At 48.9% G+C, this 12177-nt stretch overlaps 1 protein-coding gene across 1 annotated transcript in view; it reads left to right on the top strand.

Moving 5' to 3' along the window:
• The window catches only part of CACNA1S (calcium voltage-gated channel subunit alpha1 S), a 94234-nt gene that overhangs the window by 60905 nt on the left and 21152 nt on the right, over positions 1–12177 (top strand). Inside the window, exons 26-28 of the mRNA XM_019546348.1 lie at positions 1042–1200; positions 2190–2300; positions 3103–3186. Of these exons, the coding sequence (XP_019401893.1) occupies positions 1042–1200; positions 2190–2300; positions 3103–3186 (354 nt within the window). The remainder of the gene's footprint in view (positions 1–1041; positions 1201–2189; positions 2301–3102; positions 3187–12177) is intronic.

The raw sequence follows: 12177 nt of genomic DNA, 5'->3' as shown, positions 1-12177 counted from the left end.
GGGAGGCAGGAGTATGGGAGTTAATTACCAGGCTCAAGATAAGCAATCCTGTTGTGAAAGCAGCTGGAGCAGAATGGTCAGGGCTCTGGGAAGGGTGGAGGGCACAGGGTAGGCAATGCCAGGGTTGCCCAGCAGATGAGGGTGGCAATGTAGGCTCAGGAATTTCAAGCTATAAAACTGAAACCCAGGTGCCCACAGATTTTACATGCCCTCCTGTGGTCTCAGCTGCCCTCTGTCACCCTGACCATGCACTGCAAGATCCAGGCTTAGCCAGACCCCAGGACACTCCCATCATCCAGGGGGTGTGAACTACTGTGTAGCTCATGCATTACCTGGGAGCCACATGCAGGCAATGTGGCACATTTGCTTGGGGCCGGTGGAGGCTGTGGATCCTTGGGCTGTGGTGGGGCCCTGCAAGGAGTCAATGGTTGGCAGCAGCCCTCCAGCCTGGGGCAGATATGGACAGATCCCTTCAGAGGCCACTGCAGGTGCTCCTGCCATTGCTTTTCCTGTCCTTGTGCTGTAGGTAGGAGGGAGGGTCTGGGCCACACTACTCCATTGCTCATGGTGCCAGCTTTCCTCAGCCCATGGCACCCTGGCATGCAGGATTCAGGTTCTCCTTGAGCCTTCTCCCCAACCCAGGTGAAGCCAGAACATGGCCCAGCTGCCCAGAGCAGCTGCACATTCCTGCCTTGGACTGCCGTCAGCTCAGGTTTCCTACACTGAGCAGAGTCCTGCCAGGTCAGCGTCTGGGGGGGAAGCCAGTAAAAAGCCCAGAGGCTGCAGATAGGGCTGCCGCTGCTTCAGTACACAGTACACGGACTGGGTGACAAAGTACGGTCACATGCCAGGAGCCCATGGCCAAGCCCCGTTCTCAGGAAATCCCTCTGGTGACCTGTAGCAGGCAGAGCAAAAGTGCCCCAAGAGGGCAGTGCCAGCAGTGGTTCCCAGGGAGGCTGCCGGGCCACTTTTCAGCAGCACTGCCCAGTGCACGGCACCATGGCCTTCACTCCTCCCCCTTCTTCCTCTTCCCCGCTACAGCGCCAGTGTGTGCAGTATGCGCTGAAAGCCCGGCCACTGAGACGCTACATCCCCAAGAACCCCTATCAATACCAGATCTGGTACGTGGTGACCTCCTCCTACTTCGAGTACCTCATGTTCTTTCTGATCCTACTGAATACCATCTGCCTGGGCATGCAGGTAAGGATGGGCTTATCTAATGCCCAGCCATGGTGCAGTGGCTCTTGGTCTATTGGCTGCAGGGCATGGGGCTGGGTGGGTTTCTGTGGCCACCCTGTTTTTGGCAATAGGTCAACAAGCAATGGGAATGAGATGTGGGTTGGAGTAGGGCCAGGGCACTCCTCTGGTCTTTCTGGAGAGTGGATCCTGGCATGGAATCCAGCAAAACTAGTGGTCTCTGCTTGGTGAAGGCCTCCCACGTGGAAAAGCAGGTGCTGCTGGTGATGAATGACTGGCATCAGCTGACCAGGGTGTATGGAGGGCCCAGGGTTGGGATACTTGCAGGTTGGGACTGAGGGTCACTGACAAAGCTGCGGTGTGGGGGGGAACCCAGGGTTGAGTTAGCAGAGGGGATTGTGAGTCAGGATTGAGGGGCAATAGCAGAACTGGATATATAGAAGGCAACTTCACCTTGTTTGCTTCCTTCCTTCCTGTTCCCCACAAGAAACCTCGGCTAGTATGTTGCTCTCAGCCTTTCATTTCAGCTCCAGAACTGTGCATGCAGGGACACATCAGGCCAGGTTCTTTTCCACTTGTTGGGTATCTAAGGGGACCTGCAGTCCTATCCCATCCCATCCCATTCAAGTCCCTGAAAACCCATTCTACATGGTGGTGGCTACATTTGTGTCCCCTCCACAAAGCAGCACCTAGAGCTGCTGCCCTGGTTGTTCCCCTCTGTTATGCATCTGGTAATGCACCTTCTTCTTGCCCTGAAGACTGAGTCACACAAAGCAGCAAGGAGGAGGAGGACCTGCCCACCATCCACAATTTACTTTTAACAGTTTTTAGGGATTGAGAAGGGTAGAAAAGAATGACACCTGGGTGCCTAACTCCACTTGTGCATACAACAGGCCTGTGATGTCTAAGCTTGCCCCGAGGGTTATTTAACCCGCCCTGTGTCTGTTTCCCACAGCCCAGGGACTATCACAAATTTCCTTTTGCCTCTCCAGCATTACAACCAGTCTGATGAGATGAACCATGCCTCAGATATCCTGAATGTGACCTTCACCATCCTCTTCACTGTGGAGATGTTTGTCAAGCTCATGGCCTTTAAAGCCAAGGTGAGCACTAAGCTAGTCTACCCCTAGACTAGAGCACTAGAGCTAGGGTCTGGGGTGTTGTGCAAGGTCTAGCATCAAGCACTAGGAACATCATTTCTCCCATACGTAGTGTCCCTAAACCACCAGCCTTTCTGAATAAGGAACACCAGAGAGCATAGGTTACCCAGTCATATGCCCACAAGATGCCACTGAAGTCACATGGGCCAGGGCTGCTGTTCAGAACCTGGGAAATCATGTGTGGGCAGGCTGATGCTCAGATATTTCCAAGTTATCAAAACACCTTACTGACTGTCTTTCTAAATGAAATCTTACTGAAATCTGCATGTTTTTTCTAAGCATGCTGTTTTGGGCAAAATGGCATTTTTCATAGAAAAGCCATATTGATGGACAGTTTTCAACCAGCTCTTGTTGTCAACAACTAGCTGAGAGCTCGGTGGGATGCCAAAGGGAGGCGGATCTCAATCCAAGCGGCCACTTGTTGTTGGCAGATGCCGATACACTGGTGCCCTGCCTTTTTTTCCCCAAGTGGGGTAGAAGACCAAACCTCAGTGGATCACTGACTTTCACTGGTGTGTTGTTTGAACCCATAGAAAGTCTTCTCCTGGCAGAGGGGCGTGAGTGTATGTTTAGACTGGGCATGGCATAAAGCAATCAGGAGTGGGAGGTTTCCACTGCAGGGAGTATATTGCGCAAATCATCTCCATTTCCCTGCGTTCCACTGTCTCTCTGTTTGACCATTAGAGATTACCCATTTTCTTTCTCTTCTTTTTCCCCATCCCTATCTTTGTTCCCTCGATTCTAGGGCTATTTTGGCGACCCTTGGAACGTCTTTGATTTCCTCATCGTTATTGGCAGCATCATTGATGTCATCCTGAGTGAGATAGACGTAAGTGCTAGGCAGGTACCAGCAGCAGGACATCTTGGGTGACTGTCACTGCCAGTAGCAGTGGGAGGTGGTTGAAGGGATGGAGACTTTTCAGAGATACTGCATTGGGGCAGGATATGGACATTAAGGCACCTTTGCAGCATCCCAGCAACTCTTCATCCCACAGAAAGTATGGATTGCTGCAGTACCCCATGGAATGCCAATTCGGAGGCTGGATCAGTTGTAAGCTTGGCGTGGGGTGGGAAAGAGACTAGCAGCAGTATGGTCGGGGCTCTTAGCTTAACCGTTTCCTCTTTCTTTATAAAAAGCTGTTGATAGGATTTCTCTTAAGACATCACACAGACATGGTGGACCTCACTGCCAGACACTGATACTGTCCCTTTTTCCTGTTTTCATGGTGGGGGCCACTAATGGAAACTGTCCTGATCCTTGATCAGAACCAGGACTTTGAGCTGACTCAGTAGCACGTCATTTGAAAACAGTCCGCCCGCACCTTGCTTTGACTAAGTCCTTTTCGCACGTGCTCGGATGGCTAATACCTGACACATGTGGCTCGCAGCTGACACAGAAGTCATTGAAAGAGTTCATCTTGTCTTATTATCCCTCTACGAAACTTCTGCCTGGCACTATCTGAGGATCAGGCCACATTCAATGTGTTTGCTGAGAGTGTGCCTTTGTATATGACAGTGCACGCATATACCCAGCACACATCATATATGCATGCATGTCTATACACTATACACTGGGGTTTATTTGCTATATACCACATGTTCTATAACACCTATGTGTCTATAGAGAAGGTAGGTATATGAATATAGACCCCTAACAGGAGCATTTTCCAAGAGGTGTTCTGGGAATTAGACGTGTGACTACAACTAGCATGGCTTCCTAGCACCTGGCACTGAAACTGCTTCTGTATACACATTGGTGATGTGCTGCTTTCAGTAGACCTCACTGTAGCTCTAGAAGCAGGGTAGGAAGCAGAGAGCCCCAGTTTAATTGGTAATGTGATCCTACTGATCCTTCCTACTACATGCCTTATCTAATAGTTTTCTAATGTATTGTTGAGCATCACTCAGTCAGCTCTTACCCCAAACCCCAGTACAGAGAGGGATCCATCAGCAAGAAGACCCAGACCAGAGGAGGTGAAAGTCATCCTCATTTCCTGTTCTGAAGCACAGATGACCAGCCATAATACACCACAGGTCTCCACAGGGCATAGCCCTCATCATGAGTTATATTCCTATGGCTGGCAGAGTGCATGACCACTTGCCTTCAAGGGAGATGGTGTTGCTAATGCCTGCAATGGCAATGACCTCCCAGAATGATGCTCCCATTCTGGACAGCAGGAATCCAAAAGCCATGCTTCCTCCATTTGTAATTGACTGATTGTACCATTCCCATTGTACCATCCCAAAAATTACCCCTTGAGTAAGATTTCTGCCCCTACCAACTCATATTTTAATGAGAAGCACTGTATAAGCCACTCTGCTTTTCACCTTTGTCTAGGTGGACCAGGGTAAGGAGAGGTGCATTATGGGGCATTATGGGGAGAGAACCCAGCGTTACCTGTTAATGTTTCGGCTGACGTGTTTTCAGGAATTCCAGGCAGAGCAGCCACTTGGAGCCAGCGTTACCAAGTGCTGGGATGACATCTCAGTGACTCTATGCCCGTGGTTGGCATTGCTCTCTACCTTACCTTTAGGCACCAATGCACTGTTTCCTTAGCAATTCTAAGCCTTGAAAAAGTCTGGGCTCTAGATAACATCATTGCTTGGAAACACCACCATAATGGTAGGGGAGATATGGGCACCCCAGTGGGCAGAGCTTTTCAATCAGTGGGTATCATGGAACTGCAAAGGCAAACTCAGGGAAAGTGTGGGTCCCTTACTGAGGGTGAGTGGCAGCCTGGTGACAGATGATGCAGAAAACACTGAAGTACCCAATGCCTTTTTTACTTCAGTCTTCACAGGCGAGTTCAGCTCCTAGATTACTGCAGCTGGCAGCACAGTTTGGGGAGGAGGTGAGCAGCCATGAACAGGTTAGGGTCTATTTAGAAAAGTTAGATATGCACAAGTCCATGGGGCCAGACGTAATGCATCCGAGGGTGCTGAGGTAGTTGGTCAATGTGATTGCAGAGCTGCTGGCCATTATCTTTGAAAACTCATAATAATTGGGAGAGGTCCCAGATGATAGGAAAAGGGCAAATATAGTGTCTATCTTTAAGAAAGGGAAGAAGGAGGATCCAGGGAACTATAGACCATTCAGCCTCACCTCAGTCCTCGAAAAATCATAGAGCAGGTCCTCAAGGAATCCATTTCCAAGCACATGGAGGAGAAGAAAGTGATCGGGAACAGTCAGCATGGATTCACCAAGGGCAAGTCACGCCTGACCAATCTGATTGCCTTCTACAATGAGATGACGGGCCCTGTGGTTGTGGGGATAGCAGTGTACCTTGACTTTAGCAAGGCTTTTGATACCATCTCCCACAGCATTCTCACAGGCAAACTAAGGAAGTACAGGTTGGATGAGTGGACTGTAAGGTGAATAGAAAGCTAGCTGGATAGTCAGTCTCAAGGGTTCATAATCAATGGCTCACTGTCCAGTTGATACCTGGTATCAAGTGGAGTGCCCCAGGGGTCAGTCCCAGGGCTGGTTTTGTTCAGTATCTGCAATGACCTGAAAAATGGCATCGCGTGCACCTTCAGCAAGTTTCCGGATGACGCCAAGCTAGGGGGAGTAGTAGTTACATTGGAGGGTAGGGATATGATTCAGAAAGGCCTCAAAAATAGGAGGATTGGACCAAAATAAATCTCATGAGGAGAAATGCAAAGTCCTGCACTTAAGATGGAACAATCCCATGGACCAGGACAGGCTGAGCACCAGCTGGCTAAGCAGCAGCTCTGTAGAAAGGAACCTGGGTGTTACAGTGGGCAATAAGCCGAATATGAGCCAACAGTGCGCTCTTGGTGTGAAGATGGCTGATGGTATACTGGGCTGAATTAGTAGGAGTGTTGCCAGCAGACTGAGGGAAGTAATTCTTCCCCTCTATTCAGCACTGGTGAGGCCACATATGGAGGACTGTGTCCAGTTTTGGGCCCACCACTACAGAAAGGATGTGGACAAATTGGAGAGAGTCCATCAGAGCAATGAAAATGGTTCGGAGGCTGGGGCACATGACTTTTGAGGAGAGGCTAAGGGAATTGGGCTCATTTAGTCTGGAGAAGAGAAGAGAGGGGGTGGGGGATTTAATAGCAGCCTTCAACTACTTGAAGGGTACTTTCAAGGAGGATGGAGCTGGACTGTCTCAGTGGTGGCAGATGACAGAACAAGGAGCAGTGATCTCAAGTTGCAGCAAGGGAAGGTTAGGTTAGATATTAGTAAAACTTTCTCATGAGGAGGGTAGTAAAGCACTTGGGGTAGACAAAGCCTTGGCTGGGATGATCTAGTTGGGGATGGTCCTGCCTTGAGCAGGGGGTTGGACTACATGTGACCTCCTGAGGTCCCTTCCAACCCCGATGTTCTATAATTCAATGAATCTATTGCCAAGAGGCCATGGTGCCTAAGTGCCCACTATGCTCCAGGGCCTGAGTACTGTATTGCCCCAAGATCTCTGCTCTTCTCTGTCTTGTCATTTAGTTTCACACGTCGTTTGGGCTCCTTTATCACAAAATGTTCTGACCTGTGTGGGGCCAGCGGATAGCTCTGCGGTAGGCTTCAGAGAACCAGTAGCAGGGTACCCCAACTACCCCTCGCCCTCTACCTCCCTTCCATGAGCCACCAAGACATTTTTTGTCTTCCCAGGGGGCCCATTTTATTACCCCAGAATTCCCATGAAGGTTTTTCTCTTCGCATACTGTGTGCACATACCCCTGACAGCTGTGACTGTGGTCACCATTATCCATTCAAGGGTCATGTTGGAGAGGGTCTGAGCTTCTGGTGCTGAGACCCAGAGAAGAACAGAATTAGGGATGATGTGCTAGAGGTTTCAGATAAGAGGAATTAGGATTAATGGAGCAGGGGAGTGTAGCTGGCGAGACTCAGCACCCTGGGGTAAGTATCCCTGTCTGGGGTTTTCTGGGTCAGCGCAAGAGATGGGGAAGGTGGGTTTCCTCTGTAGTGTCACCAGCATCCGTTGGGTGGTTTGTTTGCACTGTCTCACCTGGAATCAGTAGCCTTGTCTGCTCTGGAATGCTGCTTCCTGCCAAAACGCACTGAGCAACAGGGGGATTGCAAAGTTTTAGAGAGAGCACACTCTCGTGAAACCCTGCAAACCTGGTCCCGGCAGCGCTGCCGAGATGGGCAGCCCCCATGGCAGGGATGAGATCATTTTTCACGCAGAACAAAGCGATTCTTATGGGGCATTTTCTTGCCCACCCCAAAATTGTACCTCTGGATTGCAAAGTCTGTCCTTTCTTTCTCTCTCTCTCTCCTTTCCTCTTTCTTTCCTTCTTTCTCATGTTTCTGTGTATTGCTGTTTAGTCTTGTATAATGGGCAGGGGTGGATCTTACAAGTGAAAGCCATTTATGTAGTCAGCAAGGCCCCACTCCACCAAAGCTTATGTCAAACATGTGAATGGTGCCATTGTCCTCAGTGAGACTATATAGGTGCTCAATGTGAAGCATTTTGCTGGATCAGAGCCTGTGAACTTAGTCAGTGCCCACTGAAGTCAGAAGAAAAACATTTCTTGATTTTATTGCACTGTGGACCAGGCCCAAAGTGTGAAAGGCACAGTGCTAGCGTGAGGCCTGAGCATTCGCTGACCCTGTTGTGACAATGTTGGCAAAAAGATTTAAGTGCAGAAGACTGATAGCTGGCACCTTTACACTGGAGTGAACAAAACTCTCTCTCCAGGCAATGGGAAGAACTGCACTTCAGAAATTATCAAGTTCCTGCATGAACCATGCAAATACAGAGGTAGGAGGGTGAAGATCACTAGCGACATCTTGAGAGTGGCAGTAGAGAGATGCCCTGAAGCATCCCCTGATGTATTTCTGAGCTGCAACTTTGCTTGCTGAGGGTAGGTGGGTGGGTGTGCTTGGGGCCACCTTGTCCGGGGCAAACTGCTGCCACAGTGTAGACATACCTGGAGATATTTAAGAGCCTAAATCTCTGAGACTTTAGCACATCAGAGCTAGATTTCTAAGGGGTTTTAGGCACCTATCACTGCAGAAAGTCCTCTAATTGGGTTCTCAAAAGAACTTAAAAGTTTAGGCAGCTAATTCCCATTGATTTTTCACTCTGCTGCATGGATTTCAGTGGTAGTTAGGCTCCTGACCTGCTTTCCACTTCAGACGATCCCATTACATGCCTGTTGGCATCATCAGTGTATGGCTACCCTTGGACATTTGGCTTTAAGTTGCTTTTAAAAATGGGACTGAGGCTTCAAAGAAATTCTTCAGAGAATTTAACCCAGATCTAATAGTGCTGAAGGGCATGTCTGGGTGTGGCTGGAGTAAATGAAAACTTTTCCTTAACCTCAGTGTGCTGTGGTTCAGACACGTGCATTCATAATCCCCAAGCCTATAGCAATTTGAGCTGGACACAGGACTCACTGAAGCACATGCAATGGGAAATGGGAAAGCCTAAATTTTTTAGGGTCCTCTCTTCTAGTTCAAGTGAACACAGGTCTTGGTGGATTTCAGATCCTTTTGTCCTAATGTCCTTGGTGGATTTCAGATCAGTGCAGCTGACCTGGGCTCTGTTCTTAATTTCTCCACTTTGTTTCTTGTCTCCTCAGCATTGGTTTTGCAGTGGCCTGACCCCAAACCCAGAGCTCAGGGCCATAGGCAAACCCCAGTCTGATCCTAACCCTTTGCCAATGGACAATTTATTTTCTGTTTTATGGCTGTAGTCTCCCTGCCTCCTCCCCCCTGCCCCCAAAACCAGGACCCCGAGCATGATAGGCACTGTATGTGCCAACTAAGAGATGATCCATACATCCAAGAGCTAGCATCTAAACATATCCACAGCGGCTCAGGCAACTGAACTACCCGTCTGCTGCCCTTACTGTAGGAGCAGGAGCTGCAGAGCCCTTCTGTAAAGCAAGGTGGTACTTGAATTAAGATGGAAAGTTAACCTGAGTGGTCAGCATCCAGCTTGGCTTTGGTTGTGAGTAGACATACTGCAAAGGCAGACTCAAATGTGTCCCACTGACTGCATCCATAGTGCTGCATTCACTTGTGCGCAGTGCTAGGATTTCTGGGGGTGCATCCAATGATTCTTAGCAGTGCAGTGAATTGTGGGAGAACTTCTGTGACCCGATGAGCACAAGCAAGGAACAGTGGGAACGCACTGAAGGTCTGTGGTCATTCAAACGGTTTAGTGGCCTATGCCCTTGGGCTACACCCAAGTGAGAGCATAGGTTTTATTCATTGATTAGATGTACCATACATCCTGGCCTTTCCAGAAGGCTCAGAGTGGGTTAAGTCTGTCATAGACTCAAGCCTAGGTGACATAGGAACAGGTCTTATTTTCAAATGCAGGCCAGTTTGGAGCACCAGGTCAATCTACCCCTGAAAGCCCAGCCATTATAAGGATTGGGAAGCTTGTATGTGAGGAAAGATGAGGCTTTTTGTGTTTTTGTATGTGAGGAAAGATGCTTTAGGCCAGAGCAATTCTTCCTTTTCCCCTCGGGGATGAGCTGTATCCATTCAAGGCATCTTTATACAGTAGAACTTGGGTGGTTTACTTTGAGTGGTTTTCAATCTGCTTAATTCCCAGGGGGTGCCCAAATGAAGGATGGGCTGCACAGCTATTTACTGTGGCTTTTCTTCCAAGGGACACCACTTCTCTGCTCAACTGGAGCATCTCAACCATCCCATGCAGCTGATTCCTGTGGCTCTGTATAAGGATACTAAGCTGGTCCTCATCTTTGCAGGGGACAGGGAATCTAATGCTGCCAAGTATTAGGATTCAACTGTACCAGTAAAACTGACTGCACCACAGGTGTGTGCACTGCAATAGCTGCACCAGTGTGGCTGAAGTGGTACAACTGTCTGGCATAAACAAGGATGTGTCATTAAACACCTCTTTGTCTGAGGGCAATGTGTCTACCACATGGACTGTAGTGCAAGGGTACCCCAGCTAGCTTTAAACAAGCCCTATGCTGGGTACTTTGTACTGCTTCTCATTTAAACCTACCTCAGGTATTTCTATGCTGCACTGCAGGATGCGATTAGATCTGTAGGATCTGAACTCGCATACATGCTTTTTTCAATGTTTCCTCTAGTCTGGGACAGACGTTTCATAAACCGGTTTGAGTTCAATCACTCAAGTCTGATACTACATCCAACCAGGTTTATCTCAAACTGGTTTGGGCCACTTTCAGACTGGCCTATGTGCACTGTTACAGGTTTAAATCAGTTTCTGATCACTTTTTAAACTGGTTTATGTGTAATGTCTGTCCCCTGCCAAGGGGTCTAGCTTTAGAACTGTGCATTGCGACACTGCCCTGCAGGTCTTCCCCAGACCACTGTTGGGACCAGTCAGAATTGAAATAGGGTCACCTCAGTTGATGCAGTAATTGATGGCCACCCTGCCCCTGTTGCCTCATTGTCTTCCCTCCCCAACCCTCTCCCTCGCTTCCTCCAATTTTCATCTTACTTTTTTCTCTGAAAGTCTGCATCTGTCTGTGTCTCTTCCTCTAATCTACCCATTTCTCTCTTTCTCTTTCTGCCGCTGTCTCTCTCTCTCTCTTTCATTTCCTGCCTCACTGGTTGTGACAGTTCCTCTTGCTGACTCTCTTATTTTCTCGACAGACTGTTCTTGCTTCCAGTGGCGGACTGTACTGCCTAAGCGGAGGCTGTAATAGCATTGTAAATATCAGCTGCATGTGCTTGCGGTGGCCCTCTTTTTATTCCCTTCCCATGGTGTTTCTTCCTTGCACTCAGCTGCTGTGCGTGTGGATTGCATGTTGTGAATACAGAGAGCTGCTCTGCAAAGACACTGGGTAACTACAGCAGAGGGAGCTGGGAGTTTAAGACATCAAGGGACTGCTATCCTAACCTAAAACATGCCTAACCTGGTGGAGATCCTGTTACCCCACGTTGTGATTTGACTTCATCCATCCATCCATCCACTTACTTGCCTTGCTGACCCTTTTTGCACCTTCTTTCTTTTTTCTTCCTTTCTTTCTCTCCATCCTCATTCCAAGACATAATTGAACTCAAGGCAACAAGGCCTGAAACTAGGATCTGACTAGGATCACACCTGGCTGTGCACAGACAAAGCCGAAGCCATACTTGCTCACTGTCTCATCAATGCAATTTTATTTTGTATTGGGTCTTTTGTCCTAACTCTTTGTAGGACAACATTAACTCTTTGGTCCTAACGTCTCTCAGTAGTAACTAGAGCCATTGCAGAGACGCATCGCTTGAACACTGCACCTTTTCCTGCAGAAGGTTAGCGTCCGTCCCAGCCATGCAATATTTGGGGCCATATGGATCCCACCTTCCCTGTCCAGCTTGGGATCCTGGAGCACAACCTAAGTTGCCCTCAGCGGTAGTTGATCTGTTGATAGGCAGAGGCCAGGAGTCTGGGGGCATGTTGTTTTAGGCTTGTCAGCAGCCGAAAGGCACAGAAACCCTTGCAGGCTGGCAAGTTGGTGGAAGGGCTCTAGACCCTGGGGCACTCGCACATCTGTGCTGATGTTTTGTGCTGTCACTGGCCCTGTGTAGCTGCTACTTACTTGGACAGTTCAGGATGTGTATGGTGGGTGGCCTGAATGGTGCAAGCTGTGCTCTCCCAGTATCTGTGTGGTTTGACGGCCTGTGTTAATGTATCTTGAGAGAGGTTTATGAGTTTATTCCAAGAGGTGTTGTATCCTGTCCCCCACCCCCCAAATCAGGCCTTAAAGGCATATATGGCAGAGCTGGAGCCAGGTGGGCAAGAGCAGTGGCCTGAGGCAAGAGGTCTGTTTGATAGGGTTTGCATTTGTGTCCTCATCTGAGCATAGATCACTCAGGAGCAGCCACAGCTCAAAGGCTTTT

Source organism: Crocodylus porosus, unplaced genomic scaffold, assembly GCF_001723895.1.
Source record: "Crocodylus porosus isolate Cpor-Errol unplaced genomic scaffold, CroPor_comp1, whole genome shotgun sequence".
Taxonomy (NCBI): domain Eukaryota; kingdom Metazoa; phylum Chordata; order Crocodylia; family Crocodylidae; genus Crocodylus; species Crocodylus porosus.
This window is presented reverse-complemented; position numbering and strand designations above follow the sequence as displayed.